We start from the raw sequence: 22056 nt of genomic DNA, 5'->3' as shown, positions 1-22056 counted from the left end.
TGTCTTCAAAAAAGAGACATTTGGACAAACCAGCTCCACCTCCAAAGAGGAAGGACACTGCTACCTCCCCTTTCAGAGTGCTTTCCCCACCTCCTCCACCCCCTCCACCCTCCCCACCTCCATCTTCTCCACCCCTGCCTCATCGCTCTCCGACCCTGTCTCCAGACCATGATGATCAAGGGGACCCATACTATGATCCAGCAGATGTGCCACAAGACCCCACCCCTACTGGATCCCCAGACCCATGGGATGATTATAACAATCCGGACATCCCAGGTGTCCCACAGGATGACCTTTATCCATCTAGGCCATCCCCACCAGAAGACTCGTTAGGTTTTCACCACCTACTACAGAGGGCGGCACATTATCACGGGGTAGAGCTACATACTGACCCTGTGGAGGAAGATTTTCTCCTAGACACCTTCAATACTGCACATAGGTCTACTGTTATACTACCTATGCTAAAAGGAGTAATCAAACATGCACCGGAGGTTTTTAAAGACCCAGTCAGGGCTAGGGTCCTAAACCCACGTATAGAGAAAAAATATAAAGCCTCCCCCACAGATCCTGCATACATTAAAGGCCCTGCACCACTGGATTCCTTAGTGGTATCTACAGCTAGGAAGAGATCAAATTCTCAGGCGTCAGGCGAAGCACCACCACCTGATAAAGAGTCCAAGCTCCTAGACGCGTCAGGGAAGCGCACTGCATCACAAGCCGCCAATATATGGCGTATCGCCAACACTCAAGCGCTATTGGCCAGATACGACTGGGCGCATTATGATGAGCTAGAAACCATCATGCACCATCTCCCTGAAAAATACAGAAATAGGGCTAATGAATTGATCCAAGAGGGAAAAACTATAACTAATACCTCTATACGCTGTGCCCTAGATGCGGCAGATACAGCCTCCAGGGCCATAAACACCAGTGTCCTCCTCCGCCGCCACGCCTGGCTTAGAGTTTGATGCTTTAAACCTGAGGTGCAAGCCTCCATATTGAACCACCCATTTGATCAATAACATTTATTTGGTCCAAAAGTTGATGAAGCCCTTGAGAAGATGAAGAAAGACACTGATACGGCGAAATCCATGGGAGCCCTACAGTCACACACTCCTAGGCGCTCCTTTCGCCGCTCTTCCTTTCGGGCCACAGGTAGAGGCTACTCCTCAGATAGCGCATCTACGTCCTACAAATCCCCTCCTCAGTCCACCTTCACAAGGGGTTATCAAAGAGGCGGCTACAGAGGCAATAATAATAAAGGCAGAGGCAAAACAAATACCGCCCGCTCTGCCACACCGCCTACCCAATGACTTTCCCCTGCTCCCTCCAGACCATCCCACTCCGGTCGGGGGCAGAATACAAAATTTCCTTCACGTCTGGGAGACAATCACCTCAGACAGATGGGTGACCCAAATTATTCATTCAGGGTACTGCCTAGAATTAACATCTACCCCCCCAAACATTCCACCCAGGCAACGCCCAATGTCTCAAGAACATGCCACGTTACTAAAACAGGAGGTAATCTCCCTCCTGCAAAAACAAGCCATAGAGCAAGTCCCCATCAATCAACAAAATTTAGGGGTCTACTCCCTGTACTTTCTGATTCCAAAAAGAGACGAGACTCTACGACCTATTCTAGATCTCAGACCTCTAAACACTTACATATATTCAGACCATTTTCACATGGTAACCCTTTAACAGGTTCTTCCACTCCTCTCCCAGAACGACTTTCTCACCACACTGGACTTGAAAGACGCATACTTTCACATCCCAGTACACCATGCTCACAGAAAGTACCTCAGATTTGTAGTGGACGGGCAACACTACCAGTTCAAGGTGCTCCCGTTCGGGGTCACAACAGCACCAAGGGTATTCACCAAGTGCCTAGCAGTAGTCGCGGCACACCTCAGAAGACACATTCACGTCTTCCCATATTTGGACGACTGGCTAATAAAAACCACGTCCTACGACCAATGTGTGCGCCACACCGCCGCTACAATCCAACTACTTCACCAGCTAGGTTTCACGGTGAACCACCAAAAGTCCCACCTGGTACCATCACACACAAAACAATACCTCGGTGCCACCATAGACACCTCAAAAGCCATAGCCTATCCCAATCCTGCCAGGATTTTAAACATACAGGCTCTGCGTCAAAAATTCATACTTCAACACTTTCTCCCAGCAAGAGTGTTTATGCAACCGATAGAGATGATGGCCTCTTGCATTTTCATAGTGCCTCATGCAAGACTCCAGATGCGTCCACTCCAAGAGTGTTTAGCGCGCCAGTGGAACCAGGCCCAGGGGCAACTGACAGATCTGATGTTGCTGGACGGTCGCACCCATCGCTCTCTGCAGTGGTGGAACACCACAAACCTTTCCAAAGGTCGACCGTTCCTGGACCCGGTTCCACAAATAATCCTAACAGATGCATCGCTCTCCGGCTGGGGAGCTCATCTGTTACATCTCACAGTACAGGGCACATGGACGCCGCAACAGAAGTGACTCCACATCAACCATTTGGAGTTACTGGCAATCTTTCTAGCCCTAAAATCCTTCCAGACGCAGATTTCAGGCAAGGCAGTCCTCATTCGCACAGGCAAATTGACTGTCATGTACTACATTCAAAAACAGGGGGGCACACACTCTCCACAGCTCTCTCAATTAGCACAGAACATATGGAGATGGGCAATTCCGCAGAAATTTTTTCTCCTGGCCCAACACGTCCCAGGAGTCCCAAACACCGTGGCAGATCTGCTCAGCAGACAAACGCAACAGATTCACGAATGGGAACTTCACCCACAGGTTCTTCACCCGTTCTTTCAGAAGTGGGGGCATCCACAGATAGACCTATTTGCCACCCACGAAAACAAAAAATGCCCAAGCTTTGCCGCCAGATATCCACACCCATTGTCCAAAGGCAATGCGATATGGATGAACAGGTCAAACAAATTTGCATACGCTTTTCCACTTCTCCCACTAATTCCATTAGTGGTGCGAAAGCTACACCAGCATTCCCTCACACTGATCCTAGTAGCTCCAACATGGGCCAGACAACCGTGGTACACCACACTGCTGGAACTCTCGGTAGTACCACACCAAAAGCTGCACCTCTCACCATGTCTCCTAACCCAGAACCATGGAGAGATCAGGCACCCGGACCCAGCTCAGCTCAACCTTGCGATCTGGCTCCTGAGGTCCTAGAATTCGGATACCTTAACCTTCCCCCTGATTGCATGAATATTATCAGGGAAGCTAGACGCCCTACTACTAGGGCATGCTATGCTGCAAAGTGGAAAAGATTTGTTGTTTACTGCCACAACAACACAATCAACCCTCTAAATGTGTCCATACAGCACATCATATTTTACTTGCTCCATCTACAATGGTTTAACCTAGCATATACATCCATTCGGTTACACCTCGCAGCAATTGCTGCTTACTTACAAAACAGGCAGCACCTATCACTTTTCAGGGTGCCTGCCATCAAAGCCTTTATGGAAGGCCTCAAAAGAGTAATTCCACCCAGAGTACCACCCTCACCTGTCTGGAACTTAAATATAGTTCTCACAAGGCTAATGGGACCCCCTTTCGAACCATTACATAAATGTGAGCTGCAATTTCTCACATGGAAAACAGCATTTCTAGTGGCCATCACTTCCCTTAGAAGGGTTAGTGAAATACAAGCACTCACTATACAGGAACCTTTTCTCCAAATGCATCAGAACAAGGTTGTACTCCGCACCAACCCAAAATTTCTACCCAGTCATTTCTCCCTTCCATCTAAACCAGTCGGTAGAATTACCAGTCTTTTTCTCACAACCTCAAACCGTTGCGGAAAGGGCTTTACACACACTGGATGTTAAAAGGGCCTTACTTTACTACATCCAAAGAACACAACCTTTCAGAAAAACCAAACAGCTATTTGTCTCTTTCTCTCCACCACATAAAGGCAACCCTATTTCTAAATCGGGGATAGCTAGGTGGATTGTAAAATGTATACAGATTTGCTACCACAAAGCAAAACAAACGCTATCTGTTCCCCCTAAAGCCCACTCTACAAGGAAGATAGGGGCTTCTATGGCTTTTCTAGGGAACATACCATTAGATGACATCTGTAAAGCAGCGACATGGTCAACACCGCACACTTTCACAAAACATTACTGTGTAGATGTGCAAACCAAGCAACATGCTAGTGTGGGCCAGGCTGTACTAAAAACACTGTTCCAAACAACTGCAACGGATGCCGGTGGTCGCCGCTAGGGTTGGGTACTGCTATATGGTCTATGCACAGTGTATAATCTGCAGCTCGTATGCCTCGAACGGAATATGCTACTTACCAGTGTGCATCTGTTCTTGGCATGTAGAGCTGCAGATCTATACACGCCCACCCGCCTCCCCGGCTACCTGTATCCGTTCCAGTCTATCTTATTTAGATACAACACACATGGGTTTCTTTACTGTTATTACTACGCTCCATCTTTCCCTGCTGGCGAAAAACAATCTGAGGATGGAGCCGAAGCCCACGCGCAATACAATCCAAAGGAGGAGTCACCGACCTCGTGACTTCCAAAGACTTTCCAAGAGGAAAAACAAACTGCAAACATCCGGGCCCAACACCAGATGGCGATCTATGCACAGTGTATAGATCTGCAGCTCTACATGCCAAGAACAGATGCACACTGGTAAGTAGCATATTCCTTATAGAGCGCAGCATTCATCCCAAGGGATATCAAGGCGCTGAGAGCGAAAAAGAGGGCTGAGCTACTGGTGAAGGCAGAACAAGTGGATATTAGTTATTAGGGAACAGGTGGGTTTTCTGTTTTTTCCGGAACACCAAGTAGTTGGATGTGAGCCGTAAGTCTAAGGGGAGTTCATTCCATTTCCTAGCTGCCAGATATGAGAAGGAGCACCCTCCTGTCTTCACTTTCTTGATGCGCTTTGTTCTGGCCAGTGCTTGATGTAGTGACCGTAGGCTCCTTGTGGGGACATAGAACTCAATTTTTCCCTGAAGTATTTTAGGGCCACTTTGATACAGTACTTTGTGTGCGTCACTGAGCAGTTTAAATACTGCTCTTTGACGCATAGGTAACCAGTGCAGACTTTTCATGCACATCGATGCAGAGCATAGTCTGCTTTTGTTGCAAACTAGTTTGGCTGCAGCTTTTTGAAGCACTTGTAGCCACATGAAGAGGAGCTCGGTCATGCCCACGAATAAGGCGTTTCCATAGTCAAGTTGACTTATGAGCGTGACTGTGATATTATGGTGATGTCACGGACCCATCACCATAATATCTTTGAATTCCTCCAGAAACAGGAATAAAATTCGACCTGGCTTTCATCACTTCTAAGGCTCTGGACCAACATCTGGAATGTGTATGCTCTGCCCTCAAAATACCTTGTGGGTCAAAAAACCTGGGACGCCACAATAGCTTAAAACTGGAACTCAAAAACTTAACTTAAGATGTTTGAAAAAGGTCCTTATGTTTCACAGAACGCTTAAAACCTACCTCTTTATACTCTTACTGGACTAGTTACTGCCTTCCATGTTTATGCAGTTCTCCCATTTCTTTTCGGATGTCTTTTCTCTGTTCTGTTCTTCTGTAGCCTTCTACAAATCGCCCCTTTTCTGACGACCCTTACTCATTCCATCTTAGTTACCTGCCTGTCCCTCCGCTTTACTCTTACCTCTATCTCTGTTAACTCTCTTGACTATTTTGGTTCGTCAACCTTTTACCTCTGTGCACTTAACTATTTTCCTCAGTTTTACTTCCTGTCTGTGCCATTCTCTTACAACTTTGCTGCTATTAGTCACCTCTATCCTTTAATTTAGCGACTTATGTTTCTTCTAGTTTTATATGATATCCATTTTTAAACTGAGTGTATGTTTGCCGTTTTCTTGTTAGTTCTCAGAAAATGGAAGCCGTGATCTCCCTGTTTTGTGAAAAGTGCTCTGAGAAGTTTATGCTTGGGTTGCACTTCATAAAAATGCTAAATTAATAATGAGACTGCACAAACCACGCTTAGTGATAGTTATCCTATGTAACCTTTTTATCCTTGCTCGCCAACCATATGTCCATCATTGACTTTAATATTTAATCCAGTGCATTGTAATTATGTCACAAACTAGTGCCTGCCTACACATATTTCACTCTGCCCATCTTGTTCTTTTTTTATGTATGCAACAACTGGTGCAGTAAATGGAGTACATAGTAATGTTATAATGTTATAATTATCATTTTTCAGGTGTCACCTCCTATCAGGATGTGGTTGATTGCTTTGCTTTGGTCATTCAGTCTCTGAAGCATGGTGATGTGCAGCCATGGGTAAGTAGGCAGTCAGGAGTTTCCTGAGTGCACCCAAGAAACTGAGTCATTGACCTTCTTTGCCTTTTGCCCCTAGGCCGCCTTGCCATGATTTTCTCATACTTAGGCCCTCACTTAGTTTGGTGGGATGGGTGAACCACCATAACTTGGCGTTTCAACCCTCCTCCCCCTCCCCCTCCCCCTCACCCCCTACCCCCCAAGCTCCCATATAAATATGGGAAAATCACAGGGTTCGAAAGACAGAACCCCTTGACCTGGCAGCCAATCTGCCATGTGGCCTTCACGTCACAGTGAAAGTCCCTCCGCCTATATAGCATTAAACAACCATCACCAGATTGCCCTGCGTTAGCAGTGAAAAAACTTAATAGCCCTGATGTGCAGGGAGAAATACCCCAGTGCATTCAGCCATTGATTTTTGTTTTTCAAAAACAATCTGCATCTTTGGGAGATTACTTATAAAAAAAAATAATAGAAATGGTGAGCGGGCCAAATCAACATGGCAATGGCTTGGCAACATGGAACTGGCGGTTCCTTTGTAGGCTTTAAGATAAGATCTCTAAATTGGCTGAGTGGTCGGTCTCTCACCTCGCCCTGGGACCAGCGACCCGCTGGCTGCCCACCCAACTTAGCCAACCCCTTAATATTCTCATATCCTTCACTAGCACCATATTCCTGTTATATTTGTGTATTATATCACAGAATCCAAAAGGATTAGCTGCAGTGTAGAATTGTCAAACCGGGATCTTAACAAGCATGCTAGTCAAACACTGGGTGCTGTGTCAAGCAGTTTTAAAAACAAGAATACATTATTCTGCTAAGCTGTTTTGTTTATAAAATCATCTCACAACCACAATATTTGGGTCAAAGAATCGAATCATTGAGCATTATTTGCCAAAAACGAAACATCCATTCATAGAATTAGCAAGATGATATGGTGGTTCTAGCACAGAGGACTTTTAATCCTAAACACAGGTTTAAAATGCTACCTAGATATCAAAGCCTGTCCTTTTCCGCTACTGTCTAACTCTGTAACCCGTAGTTAATCTGCTGCTCTGTTTTGGCTCTCACAAAGTTACTTCTCTCCGTCAGTCCTGGCTCTTATGATTTTCACATATATTAACCCCACCTCTCCGGCTGACTGGGGTTAGGAACTCCTGTACAAGACACTTTCTTATTCAATCCGTTTGCTGAAAATCAGTTTCTCTACTTATTCTCTGAAAGCACTGATTGTGGGGCTGTGAACCTGTATCAGAAAACTGAGAGCAAACACATTATCCGGAACACCGTACACACACTCCATTCACCAGAGATATGCTGTGCGTTTGATTGCCTCTCTGCTTACAACAGCCCTGCTTACAGAAGAATGTAGAGAGGCCATAAATATGGGTAACAAAAGCACTTGCTGTCAAGACCACTCACACATACTCTCCTCCCCTTTGTCCATCTATTATGCTTTAGGTATTTCTACCTCCCTTAAAGATGACTAAATAATGAAGCCAACCAACATCATCCTTTCACGTCCTAAGCCCACACCCACAGCTAAGTGAATAACAGACTCACTTGACCAAGAATATTAGTAGAGCACAATACAGCGTTCAGATGATGTGGAAATTCGGTCAACTACTTGCAAAAACATAACTAAAGGCAGGAAGAACCCAAGCAGCAGCAGGTGCACTCTGAGCACCTCCGGTGAGATGTTAGGTGAATAGCTAGTTCTAAACCTTTGATCAAAGTCTTCCCTTGCCCCCATGAAACCGAGATAGTAGTGTAGCCTTCTTCTCAAGGACATGGGCTAGTCTATTGTGGAGATGCCTGGGCCATTGGTGTCAAATGCCTTGTGCCAAAGTAAACTAGGATGATCTGATTGGTAGCGCACCTCTACACAAGTGTATCTCCATCTCGTTAATTGCATGTTGTGTCTCTCAGGCACGCATACACCCTGATTCATTTTAGGAAAGCCCTCCCCCCCTTCTCTGGGAAGTTCACAACTTCTGATGATGGTTGGAAAATTGGAAGCAGCAACTCTCTAACTATTCTCTCCAACTATGGGGCTCGGGTAATTAAACGAGAAAGCCTGCTTAGCCTCTCGAACTAGTTACTATGGATAGTTCTGCATTCTCCCTGGTAGAGTTGTCATCTCATTTGCCACTCCTTTCCCTATATGTGCTCCCCTTCATGACCTAAACGTTTATTCTTATTTGCTTCTAACACTTTTCCTCTACTCTTAACATACCTGGTGCACCGCACAACACCATACTATTTGCCACATCATTGTGGCTGCTTCCTCCTGTCACAGCACCACAGCACGCATCCTTATTTTTAACTGTCTTCTAGGCCCTAACTATTCTTCTGAATGTCGCTGTTTCCCAGTTATTTAAAGATAGGTTTGTTGTGCCCAGATCTAGGCTTACTAACCAGTAAAGTTAAAAGTGCAGGATCGGGTCTTTTTCTTCTTAACCTAAGTTGACTGTTGTGTTACACTTCATTGCATTATCGGACATGAAGGTTTGCTAAAAGGCAATGCCTTGAACTAAAAATCCTGTTGTTTTCATTGAGCCCAAAATTAAGTGCCTGAAGTTCTAACACTTCATGTCCCACAATGGTACCATGCCAGTTGATGGAGGAAAGCAGATGTTAATGGAGAGTTAGGGTGCTGTTTTTTAGCAACCTAGATTGGACTATAGATTGGGTCATTATGCAGTATTCGTTGTGCACCAGACTCCTGGTTTAAACCCGATTCTAGAGACTGCTGAGGCCAGTAAGTCACCTTCCGTTGTGGCCGAGGCTAAAGGCCTAAATTGATTTAAATGTTTTCTGGAATCTGTAAATGAGCTCCACTATTCGTGCTTTAGCGAAAAACGGACTTTAGTAAAATGCCCACCTGGAAGAGTACCCTGTGGTTAGTCTGCATGTATGTGGTGATGTTCATTCATCTGTTCTGGTGGAATTCACAACCCACAATAACATGGCGATTCCAAGCACAAACTGGTCCTGGTGGGTGGTTCATGGGTATTTGGGAAGGAAAGACATCAGGAGGCCCTACCAGTCCAAAGCCTAGAACTTTGGTTTTTGATGTAGGCTATCCAATAACACAACAACAAAGCCTGGCTATTATTAAAGAAATTGAGTAACCCCCAGTCCCTGGGAAACCTAATGTTCTTTTCTACAGACTTATGTTAATTTTGGCCTCAAAGAGTCATATTTTTTAACAAAAGCAAAGCAGTTGGTGCACCACCTTATGAACAATGTCACAAAATTACAAAATCTGTGTCCAAGGTTGTTTCTTCAAGTCATCCTTTTTTATTTAATTACAATTTAATTTAAACATATAAACCATGTTGAGTAGACCAACCAACGCGTTTCGTCCAAAATTTTGGACTTCTTCAGGCCTGTAGAATAACAGATATATACACATATCAATACATTAAAAACATTTAAAAGACATTTTAAAAACACAACCCTACAATATAACCAACAAACAATTACATTATGACAGGACTGACTATACATATATTCATTGTGGAAGAAAGTGCTTCACAACGACCTTATTCCATGTAAACATAAAACTTAAATGATGTAACATATGAGTGACCCACTAAGACACTACATACAAAAAAGTACATTGAAAATTGGCGTCCAAGTTCATGTCATTGCCATGTAGTATGAGACACTATAAAACTCCCAATCTTAAAAATTAATTCAAGAATAATCTAGGAGGGAGTGGAGTGCCCCCAAACAGGTGAACAGTGCTCCAAGAATAAAAGAGAGAGAGAGGGAAGAGGAGACATAAATGGAAAAGCATATGCACCAGAAATCAGCAAAAACAGCAAAGAAGGAGTGGATGGCATGTGAAAACCCTATAGTTTGATGAAGCAATGAGAACATAAACGTGGTCCATGCATATCCGCAAACAAAAGTACAAGTAGATTGGAAGCCCAAAGAGTAACGAAAGTCCTAAAAGGGGGCGATTTCTAATACCCACCATATGCGAGGTGATCCTAACATATGGCGTAAAAAATACCAGTAGCAAATTAAGAATAATCAGCATATGGATATAGCTGTAGAATGGACAACTGGATCACTCTGTATATGTTCTGTTAGAAAGAACAAAAAAAGAGAATGATGTATCTCAATACACATGAGACATATGTTTATGAAAATATAGAGCATATATGAGTATCTAAACGGATACTCACTCAAATTGAATATAAATGGATATATCTTATTAACAGATGCCGGATTTCCAAACTGCGTCCAAATATATAGAGCCTGGTCACACACAAGTAAAGTGTGCCAAAGCGGATGAAATTAGCAGTTCCGCACCTGTAAGCAAAAAGGTGAAAATATCTTAAATAGGGCCCTTTCTGTTACCCTGTATCACTAGGGCATATATTGTAAGCATATGACAAATAGCAGCTTGTAAGAGTTAACTTATACAGGTTAACACAGGGGTACTCACAAACTTTCTCTTGGGGGCCAAATTTACAGTGTGTTTTGTGGCCGAGGGCCGCACCTTGGGGGCGGGGTCATTGGGGGAGGGGGCGGGCTAGAGCAACAAAAAAAACTGTGACCATGAGCTGGAACACAGGTCCCTGCAGCGGACGCCTTCGTCCACTGAGCCACCGGACCCGGCATACACATCTCTCTCTCTCCCTCTCTCGATCTCTCTCCCTCCCTCCCTCCTCCGTCTCCCTCCCTCCCTCTCCCTCCCTCTCCCTCCCTCACCCTCCCTCTCCCTCCGTCTCCCTCCGTCTCCCTCCCTCTCCCTCCGTCTCCCTCCCTCCTCCATCTCCCTCCCTCCTCCATCTCCCTCCCGCCTCCATCTCCCTCCCTCCTCCCTCTCCCTCCCTCCTCCGTCTCCCTCCCTCTCTCCTTCTATCCGTCTCTCTCCCTCTCCGTCTCCCCCTCTTTGTCTCCCTCTCCCTCTGTCTCCCTCCCTCTCCGTCTCTCTCCGTCTCCCTCCGTCCTCCGTGTCCCTCCCTCCTCCGTCTCCCTCCCTCCTCCGTCTCACTCCTTCTCTCTGTCTCTCTCCCTCCCTCTCTGTCTCTCTCCCTCCCTCTCTCTCTCCCTCCCTCTCTGTCTCTCTCCCTCCCTCTGTCTCTCTCCCTCCCTCTTCGTCTCCCTCCCTCTTCGTCTCCCGCCCTCTTCGTCTCCCTCCCTCTCTGTCTCCCTCTGTCTCCCCCTCTCTGTCTCCCCCTCTCTGTCTCCCCCTCTCTGTCTCCCCCTCTCTGTCTCCCCCTCTCTGTCTCCCCCTCTCTGTCTCCCCCTCTCTGTCTCCCCCTCTCTGTCTCTCCCTCTCTGTCTCTCCCTCTCTGTCTCTCCCTCTCTGTCTCTCCCTCTCTGTCTCCCCCTCTCTGTCTCCCCCTCTCTGTCTCCCCCTCTCTGTCTCCCTCCCCCCTGTCTCCCTCCCCCCTCTGTCTCCCTCCCCCCTCTGTCTCCCTCCCCCCTCTGTCTCCCTCCCCCCTCTGTCTCCCTCCCCCCTCTGTCTCCCTCCCCCCTCTGTCTCCCTCCCCCCTCTGTCTCCCTCCCCCCTCTGTCTCCCTCCCCCCTCTGTCTCCCTCCCCCCTCTGTCTCCCTCCCCCCTCTGTCTCCCTCCCCCCTCTGTCTCCCTCCCCCCTCTGTCTCCCTCCCCCCTCTGTCTCCCTCCCCCCTCCGTCTCCCTCCCTCCTCCGTCTCGCTCCTTCTCTCTGTCTCTCTCCCTCTCTGTCTCCCCCTCTCTGTCTCCCCCTCTCTGTCTCCCCCTCTCTGTCTCCCCCTCTCTGTCTCCCCCTCTCTGTTTCCCCCCTGTCTCCCTCCCCCTCTGTCTCCCTCCCCCTCTGTCTCCCTCCCCCTCTGTCTCCCTCCCCCTCTGTCTCCCTCCCCCTCTGTCTCCCTCCCCCTCTGTCTCCCTCCCCCTCTGTCTCCCTCCCCCTCTGTCTCCCTCCCCCTCTGTCTCCCCCTCTGTCTCCCCCTCTGTCTCCCCCTCTGTCTCCCCCCTCTGTCTCCCCCCTCTGTCTCCCCCCTCTGTCTCCCCCCTCTGTCTCCCTCCCCCCTCTGTCTCCCTCCCCCCTCTGTCTCCCTCCCCCCTCTGTCTCCCTCCCCCCTCTGTCTCCCTCCCCCCTCTGTCTCCCTCCCTCCCTGTCTCCCTCCCTCCCTGTCTCCCTCCCTCTCCCCGTCTCCCTCCCTCTCCCCGTCTCCCTCCCTCTCCCCGTCTCCCTCCCTCTCCCCGTCTCCCTCCCTCTCCCCGTCTCCCTCTCTCTCCCTGTCTCCCTCTCTCTCTCCCTCTCTCTCTCTCCCTCTCCCCGTCTCCCTCCCTCTCCCCGTCTCCCTCCCTCTCCCCGTCTCCCTCCCTCTCCCCGTCTCCCTCTCTCTCCCCGTCTCCCTCTCTCTCCCTGTCTCCTTCTCTCTCTCCCTCTCTCTCTCCCCGTCTCCCTCTCTCTCTCCGTCTCCCTCTCCGTCTGTCTCTTTGCCTCTCTGTCTGTCCCTGTCTCTGCCTATCTGTCTCTGTCTGTCCCTGTCTCTGTTAGTTTCTATCTCTATCTGTCTGTCTGTTTCTGTCTCTCCCTACTGCCCTCTGTCACCCTCTGTCCCCTTACCCGACTCTCACACCCTGCTGTTCTCATGTCATTCTTTGTCACCTCTCCCCCCCCACCCCCTCTCACCCCCCTTTGCTTGTGTGGCAGCTGAGGCAGCTTCCCTTCCAGGGCACACACACAGCCCCACCCGAGTACTTCACAGGTCTTTAAGAGACCATTTGCATGATAACAAGGCTTTGTTGTATTTCACCTCTTAGCGCCCCAGGAGCTCCACTTGGACTATCGCTTGAATCCCCGGGCCCCCACAGAGCAGAGTCTGTGTTTGCAGACACTGTTAAAAAAAAAAAAAACACCGGTACGATGTCTGCAAGGTCCGCGGGCCGCCAAGAAAGGCTTGCCGGGCCGCTGGCGGCCCGCGGGCCGTACTATGAGTACCCCTGGGTTAACAGAATGGGCCCTATTTAAGATATTTTTACCTTTATGCATATAGGTGCGGAACTGTTGATTTCATCTGCTTTGGCCCACCTTATTTGTGTGTGACCAGGTGGCTCTATATATTTGGACGCAGTTTGGAAATCTGGCTTCTGTTAATAAGATATATCCATTTATTTTCAATCTGAATGAGTATCACGTATTGGTTTAGATACTCCTGTATGCTCTATATTTTCATAAACATAGGTCATGTGTATTGAGATACATCATTCTCTTTTTTTGTTCTTTCTAACAGAACATATACAGAGTGATCCAGTTATCCATTTTACAGCTATATCCATATGCTGATTATTCTTAATTTGCTACGGGTATTTTTGACGCCATATGTTAGGATCACCTCGCATATGGGGAGTATTAGAAATCGCCTCCTTTTGGCGCTTTTGTTACTCTTTGGGCTTTCAATCTACTTGTACTTTTGTTTGTGGGTATGCATGGACCATGTTTGTTCTCATTGCTTCATCAAACTATAGTGTTTTCACATGCCATCCACTCCTTCTTTGCTGTTTTTGCTGATTTCTGGTGTGTATACCTTTCCATTTATGTCTCCTCTTCCGTCTCTCTATCTCTTTTATTCTTGGGGCACTGTTCACCTGTTTGGGGCACTCCACTCCCTCATAGATTCTTCTTGAATTAATTTTTAAGATAAGGAGTGTTATAGTGTCTCATAGTACATGACAATGGCATGAACTTGGATCTCAATTTTCAATGTACTTTTTTGTATGTATTGTCTTGGCATGTCACTTATATGTTACATCATTTAAGTTTTATGTTTACATGGAATAAGGTCGTTGTGAAGCACTTTCTTCCACAATGAATATATGTATAGTCAGTCCTGTCATAATGTAATTGTTTGTTGGTTATATTGTAAGGTTGTGTTTTTTTACATGTTTTTAATGTATTGATATGTGTATATATCTGTTATTCCACAGCCCTGAAGAAGTCCAAAGTTTTGGAAGAAACGCGTGGCTGGTCTACTCAAAACAGTTTATGATATATTTAAATTAAATTGTAATTAAATAAAAAAGGACCTTGGACGCAGATTTTGTAATTTTGTGACATTGTTCATAAGGTGGTGCACCAACTGCTTTGTTTTTGTTAAACTTCAAGTTGAGGACTGCCCCGTGACAGTGGGTGCTTACACTGTGTGCACATGTATTTGGGGTACTTCCCTTTGCCTGTATAAAGTTGGGGATCAAAGGTTAGGTGCTAGCTTCTGTAGGGTTCCACTGTCAACTATTGCATGAGTCATATTGTTTCTTGCCATAGTTTTAAAGTTGTTGAGCAAACATGGGCATAATGGGGAGACAAATAGTCTCTATTCGTTTATGATATGAAGAATAGGTTTTGTCTGCTTAGTGGAAAGGAGTTGAGTCAGATGAATAAGTCATGAGATATTTGACTCTGGATAATGGCTCAAGCTGTAGACGCCTAGTTTGCTGCATCTCCTTATTCCCTTACCTTCCACGATCTTTCAGATTCACAGAGGCAGCAGCAGTTCGCTTAGCCGTATAATTCAGCAGTCCTATAGTGGCACCATGGAACCTGTCAGTCTCACTGGCCTGGCACCCATCCGCATGTTACTGGAGATCGGTCTGGACAAGATGAAAAAGGATTACATTAATTGCTTTATAGGTGAGTTTGCCATGTACAACTTTCGCTTGTAGTCCCATCACTTAACTGTATCCACCTAGTGCAGAGACACAAAACCTGAAGCTGGGCCATCTCCCTGTTGGCCTTAGGTTTTTCACACTGTTCTTTTTCACAGCCTTCATTACTATCCCCGCTCTTTACTGAGAGAGCCAGTCTAAATCTGTTATAATTGTCATGTATTTTCAATTTAATGGGTATCCTCTGATACATATTATATGTTTATTCATTTAGGAATGTGTTTTATTGCAAATGTGCGAATGCCAGTATTGTAGAAGTCTTTTTTATTGCAGTGTGATAATTCAGGCTTGCTTGAAGTATATTCCTGTTTTATTGTAGCATGTTTTGAATTGCAATTCTAGTTATTGTTTGTAAACAATGAACAAGGTTTCATAGAACTTGATATCTTGGTTTCTCAGTTATTGTTTTTAAACATAAGCAACATTTCACAGAATGTAAGTAAATGAGAGATTAGAGGGGCTTGATTGTTACTTGTTTGTTCTAAGGATGTTCAGCATGAAGACAGAATATATGAGCTAGAACAAAGTGTTTTTAGATAGAGAGGAACTTTGCTCCAAGGATTCGAGACTGAGGGTCATTTGGTAGCTTTAAACACTTTTCTTGCTGAATGCTACAAAGAAGGCACATAGAGTCCACTATGCAGTCTGGCTTATCTGCCTTTCTCAAGGTCATGGAAACTGAAACATGGGCACAGGAGCAGCAGATGCTGTTTCTTTATTGAACACTGCTTCCATTGTTCAAAAAAGTATGCGGGTGTGAGCCATCTAAAACATTTGAATAGGCTTCTCTTCAGTGCTAAGTTTAGCTTAGTTAGCTAAGTGAAAGGAGAGTTGGTGGATTCAGAAATTCCTAACAGTGCTGCTATAAGGTTACAAGATTTTCTGTTGCTGTTGCTTATTTTTATAATAATTTGTATTCATATTGTGTGCGCTAGGACATTTAGCAAAATCTTAAATTGTGTTCCTAGCTACCTAGTGTTATTGCATCTGCCTGACCATGATGAAATGGTTGTAATTCCACAGTCATTCCTGTGAAGTTTCATAGGACTGATTATTACCACATACACACCTCACTCATGTAATACTCAATGGATTCTGGAGGGTTGCAGTTCATTCAATACTCTGTCTCATGTGGGCACATTGACTGAGTCCTTAGTACAGAGGGTTTAGAGAGCTATCTACCGAGTTGTATTCTGGACAGTTCCAAAAACATAAGCCCACACCCGCCTTCCATGTCATCTGACTGATGGGACTCCCAATGTAGCCCTCTTCCTGAAGATCTATCCCCTGTTCTCTATACTTTGGTACCCAGTTGAACCGATTGGTGAGGATTGTGTTTTTCTACTGCTCACCAGTCGATGTATTTTCCATCATCGTATTTCTGATGTGTGCTCTAATAGGTTCCCTTGTGACATATTTCCTTTGGAGCAAGCCAACATCATCACACTGCGGAGTCTCAGATGAGGCGAGATGTTCAGTGACTACCAAACGCCTTTGATAGATAGCTGTCTGATTATGACATTATTGTGAACCTCTGTTTCAAATTGCTAAAGATAAAACTGGAGGCCTCCAATTACAACTTTCAAACCCTCGGCTTTTGTTCTTCCATAAATCTGATGTGCATTATTTTGGAAAGATGCGCTGCGGGGGTTATGTGCTTCTTCTACTTTATGTGGGAAATGTCGGTCTTCCCTGCAGGTTTCAGGATTAGAGGTTTTCGTGTTGCTTTATTCTCTGTTTCATTCGAATGTGTGATTATGAAAGACAGAACCTCGTTACAGGGAGTACAATCTAAAAATCCCATTACAATTCATGTATCATGAGGGGAACTTCACTTTGCGTAATCATGTGACAGTCCACCAATATTGGCATGCTACGGTATAAATGAGTTCCTCAAATTAGTTTGAAATCTATTTACTAAAAATGGTTCGGCTTGTTAGGTTTCCTATTCTCTATTAACTGTGAATTATCTCAATGTGATATTTTCCTATTTGCTGTTCTAGTGTATTGAACTTGCCCGTTCTTTCCACAGGTCAAGAACTAGCGACTCTGAATTACTTGGTGAGATGTTTTAATATTCAGAATGTGTGTGCGATTACATTTTTGTTTTTTCAGTAAAGAAGGCTATTCTGTGTCTGCCGTGCGACTTCATATTTTTCTATCCCAGAACTACCGGCCACACACTTCACGCTTAACTGTGGTCCACGGCGCGCACTGCATTCCTTGGCAGGCATTGGTACACCTTTAGCCCCTCGTTTTTTTTAGCAGTACTAACTACAGTAAAAACACTTTTAGTTTAGGGTCCTAGGACCACAACATCCTGTTTGCCCCTTCCCATAGTTTTTAATCATCCCCACTGACCCCACCAATAAAGGGACACCGTGATGTGAACTAGGGATTTTTATTATATGTAAAACCCCCTCTAAAAAATCAAGACTTCTCTAAAGAGCTCCCTGGAACGTGGTTGAGCCCACCCTGACCTTTAAGAGTCAGGGTGAACCTGATGATGAAGCATGCCACTACTAGAGTGAGTGAGGGTTATATATAAAAGAGTTTGTTTCCTCTTCCCACCCCCTAAGAGTGGCGGAGTATAGATATCTCCCTCTCTTTGATCACTGTTGTTCATAAAGGAGGATACTATTTGAGGTAAGGTTATTACAGTGGGAGTATGTATCCCCCCTTTCCATTCTGTTTTGAAAGGTTCTCTCTGCCCCCTTTGGGATCTGGAGTATCCCTCCGGAACCGTACGTGCTAAAAGTAGTACTCACTGCACCTATTAGTCTTGTCCACTGTCCATATTCTAGGACTCAGTCTGGTCCAGGCATACATTGCTGCTCTCAGTCTGTTCCACAGAGCACAGTCTAGATGTGTCTAGTCCGCAGTCCCACTGCAAATCTATGTCTTTTCCATGATGGACACTGCAGTTCTACATCTTGTTCACTGTACCCATTTCATGTCTCAGTCAGGTTTGTGGTATAAACTGCATGACTCAGTGTGGTCAACGTTAAACACTGCACGACTATGGTACAACCTGTAGCTGCAGTATGGTTCTGGGGAGGCTGCAGACCTCGCACCGTAGTCAATCTGCTTTATGGTACACATAGAGCTATCGATCTAGCCCATATTACAGACCCTCCTTTAGGATGACGTGTTACATTTTGGACAAACTACAGGTTATTCAGAATGCTGCCGCTCGTCTTCTACTGGATCTTCCTAAGAGCTCTAGTGTGAGGCAACATTTGCGTAACGTACACTGGCTGCCAGTTAAAGCTAGGATAATGTTCAAAGCCGTGACCATTGCTCATTCTGCACTTTACGAGTATGGCTATGCCTATCCCAGGAAACGTTTTCAGTTCTACACCCCCGGCAGGTGTCTTCGTTCCTTGAATATACTTCTAGCATCTTTTCCCAGGTTTTGTTTGTAACGTAAGGGTGGCAGCTCCTTGTCCTACCTTGCAGCAACTTACTGGAATTCCCTGCCTCTGGATCTGCGTAACCTTAAGAATCCTTATCAGTTTAGAAAAAAAACTCACAACTTTCTTGTTCAATTAGTTTGTTTTTAGTTCTTCTACGCTTTGGTTCCCTTTGATTCTTGGGCTACAAGTCCCTGACATAACATAACATGACCTCCATTTGGCAATACCATGGGGGGAGGGATGTAAAATCCGCACAAACTCTTGAAAACACTGAAGTTGAGTTATATCTAAACATGTAATGCAATGTTTGGGCTGTCGTATTTCCAATTTTTTCTCCCTCTGTGTCCCAGTTTGAAGGTTGCTGTAAGACGGAAACCCTTATAAGCTGTGCCATACCTCTCGCAGTACCTCTGCATCTTTAGCATCTTACACCCAAGCGTGCTGGGTTCAATGTTCACTTGTCTCTCGCTCTGCACTTACAGGATTACTTCATCTCGACCTCCGTGGATCTTCAAGAGCAGGTGCACCGTGTGCGCAAACTACACCACATGCTGGAAATTGTGGTGGTCTGCAGCGTCTTCCTCTCCCTAGGCCACGAGAACCTCTTCCCACTGACACAGTAAGAAAACACTTTGTAACTTGTTTCCTTTGTGCAGGTGGTGGTTCCATATTTAGCCAGGGTTAGGACTAGGCCTGGGCGAAGCACTACGCTACGCTCGCGTAGTTTGCGAAGTTCGCGCTACTTCGCGCTACGCGAACTGCACGTAGCACAGTGCGAACACGCGTAGCGTAGTGTTGCGTAGTGCTGCGGTCATTTTTTGCTTGCTCGCGGTCCTCAACGTCAAGTTGGCGACCGCGAGCAAGCAAAATGACATCCTGGCGAGACTTTTTCCTTGTTCGCGATCGCGAGCATGGAAAATAAACCTCCCGGCGAGATTCCCAACGCGAGAAGGTCAGGTTTCTCATTGCGAGGGGTCGCGTATGCTCGCGACCGCTCGCGATGAGAAACTACCAGTTCGCGTTGAGAAAGCTGCAGCTCGAGTAAAAATCTACTCGAGCAGCAGAAAACTACAGCTCGCACTGTGCAAGATGCCATTTTCAATGATTGCACAGTGCCGGTTGCTTGTCTGCACTGTGCAATCATTGAAAACAACATCTTGCACAGTGCGAACATGTTACTTCGCAGTTCGCGAAGTGCTACGCGTAGCTCGCGTAGTGCGAACTTCACTTTGCGTAGCTTCGCGAAGTGCTACTTCGCGAACTACGCCCACCCTTAGTTAGGACATGTCCGGCTTCTCTAATGACAGATTCAACCAGACACCCCTTAAGCTTTATTACTTAATCCATGTCAAAGTGCATTTCAAAGAGCCAAATGTGCCTGTTTAAAATTTGCTACATACCTCTTTTTGGCTACTTGTGAAGGGACTCTGCCTGTAGATTATTACAGGTGTGTCCTGTAGTTACCCTGGAGGGTCGGATTCTTGCCAGAATTTCAATATGTATGTGACTCCAATTTAGTTTCATCATGTACAAATGTACCATAATAACTATTGGCATTGTACCCCCATTAAATAGATTTATCGTTTAAAAATGTATCTAATCTTATGTCAATATCTTGAATATGACATTACTCAGCCCTAAGAGACTAATGTTGGACCCCAGTGGCTTATAATATGATTCTGAATCACTTGAGCCGATACATTGTCAATCCTTGGTAAACCATGGCAGTGGTGTGTGAATAATAATGTGATGTATTTTCACTGCCTAGATTTTCAAATGTAAAATGCAGGGTTCATTACCAAATCAATTATTTTTGTCATTGGCGAGTCCGCATAAATGATAAAAAGTGTGATAGCAAGTCTGAGCTGGAAATGTAAGTAGCATGTGCGTGTTACATCAGTAGGCGGGGCATTAAGTGCACTAGAACGGCCTGATGGCCTTGTGTGCTCCGAATTAATACCTTTGTTCACTTATTAGAATTTTTTTTTTACCTTCCACCGTTGATTTTCTGTTAACTTACTGATGATGCCAGCCCGCCATTTCCCACAACCCACACTGCGCTCATGCCATTTAAGTGCACTGCCCCTTTTGTTGCCTAAACGTTTTTGCTATGTCTGTACTGATACACATTTATTTAACCTTCTAGGTCATGCATCAAATACTACAAAGAGAACCCATGGAACGAGAAGCACGTCTTCCAGCTGCCCGTCAGGCAGAGTGTGGTCAGTTCCTTCTACCAACAGTAAGACATCCTTCCTTCCTTATACTGCCGGCTGATAAGTGTGTTAAGGGATTATTACTGGAATTGTCACAGTGCGAGAGTGAGTGACCCTTGTGCACTGATGTAGTTCTTTTGTAACTTGTGCGGAAGGTGCACTTGTCTAGAGCTTGGCAAGTGGTAATTTCTGTGCCCAAGGCGGTATTAACAACTGTGAAAAGCATCGTTTTCAATGTTTTTCTTGAGATTCTGTGTTTGGGGCAGTGCGTCTCATTCTGATTGGTCACTGACCTACAGTAAGTAGATCCTTGCATCCTCAGCCAGGACTTCACTTAGCGCATTGTTTCAGAATACCTGCTGTCGAGGCACAGTGCCTTAGTCCCAGGTGGAGCGATCTTCGCAGCTGGTCCTCTGTCCCACTGTGCACCAGTGGATATCAGTAGGTGGGCCAGGCCCCACTAATTCTTCTGCCCCTCTCTGCCCTTCTTTAGTGCTCACCCACAGACATGGCGAGTGGAGATCATCAGTGGACACGGGCAGAATGAGGTGAAGACCGTATGGCAGCTGAGTTCAAAGCCACCCGTGGATCACGTGGTCTTCGACATGCCAGGTACACTTGTTCATGAGCACGCCCGTTCGACTTATCAAGGTGGCTCATTTTATTTCATTTGTATTTTCCGTTTGTCAGAAAACTTAATCGGTGGATTGGGCTCCAGGGTGGTGGAAAGTTTTACTCAGTAGGGACTTCAGGGCTGGAGCAGGTTGAGAGTTTGCCTGCCATAGATGGGCATTGTAAGAAGGCTTTTCCTTGACATGTAATAGATTCTGAACTAGTCCCATTGGTATTTCAGGGGGCCCACCGCTACCGGCCTTGTGGGAAATCGGATTCCATTTTAGACCCTTAGACCTCTGTCTTAGCACCACTCACTGAATGGAGAGCTGTTTTCAGAGGCCTTCATGCAGTGAATCATTGGTGGGAAGCACGAGTTTGTATACTGTTAACATTATCATTTTGTTGCTGCAGATGTAACCATGGAAAACACTGTGATTGGCGATAGTGATGAGACCTTGTATTTCACAACCCTGGTCACCTGCAGCCAGTTGCACTTCACATGAACCAGGTAAGATCTTTTAATACGCTCTCCTGTTTCCATCCATCGCACACAAGCCAAATCTAGTTAATATTTGTCCTATGGTTGAGAATCTGAGTCACTGTGATGTCCTGAAGCCACGGAGCATGAAGAAGAAGCTGGACATTGTTCAGTTACAAGTAGGCTTCATCGTTTTAGAAAGTGCAGACACTGGTGCCCGCAAGGAGCAGTAGGTGTTAATCGTTCGTCTTCTGCCTTCATCTGCGCCACGCAACGCTCATCAGTACAACGCCTGTGTGGTCTTATTCAGCAAAGACTATAACTATTC

At 45.7% G+C, this 22056-nt stretch overlaps 1 protein-coding gene across 6 annotated transcripts in view; it reads left to right on the top strand.

The window, feature by feature from the left end:
* ZWILCH (zwilch kinetochore protein) overlaps nucleotides 1-22056 on the top strand; it is a 479149-nt gene that overhangs the window by 407762 nt on the left and 49331 nt on the right. For all 6 annotated transcript variants that reach the window (XM_085644606.1, XM_085644607.1, XM_085644608.1 and 3 more), the window contains 7 exons: nucleotides 6250-6329; nucleotides 14812-14968; nucleotides 17036-17064; nucleotides 18902-19038; nucleotides 20566-20661; nucleotides 21129-21247; nucleotides 21662-21758. In XM_085644606.1, the coding sequence (XP_085500732.1) occupies nucleotides 6250-6329; nucleotides 14812-14968; nucleotides 17036-17064; nucleotides 18902-19038; nucleotides 20566-20661; nucleotides 21129-21247; nucleotides 21662-21753 (710 nt within the window). In that variant the 3' untranslated portion in view covers nucleotides 21754-21758. The remainder of the gene's footprint in view (nucleotides 1-6249; nucleotides 6330-14811; nucleotides 14969-17035; nucleotides 17065-18901; nucleotides 19039-20565; nucleotides 20662-21128; nucleotides 21248-21661; nucleotides 21759-22056) is intronic.

Source organism: Triturus cristatus, chromosome 3_1 (assembly GCF_964204655.1).
Source record: "Triturus cristatus chromosome 3_1, aTriCri1.1, whole genome shotgun sequence".
Lineage (NCBI taxonomy): Eukaryota > Metazoa > Chordata > Amphibia > Caudata > Salamandridae > Triturus > Triturus cristatus.
This window is presented reverse-complemented; position numbering and strand designations above follow the sequence as displayed.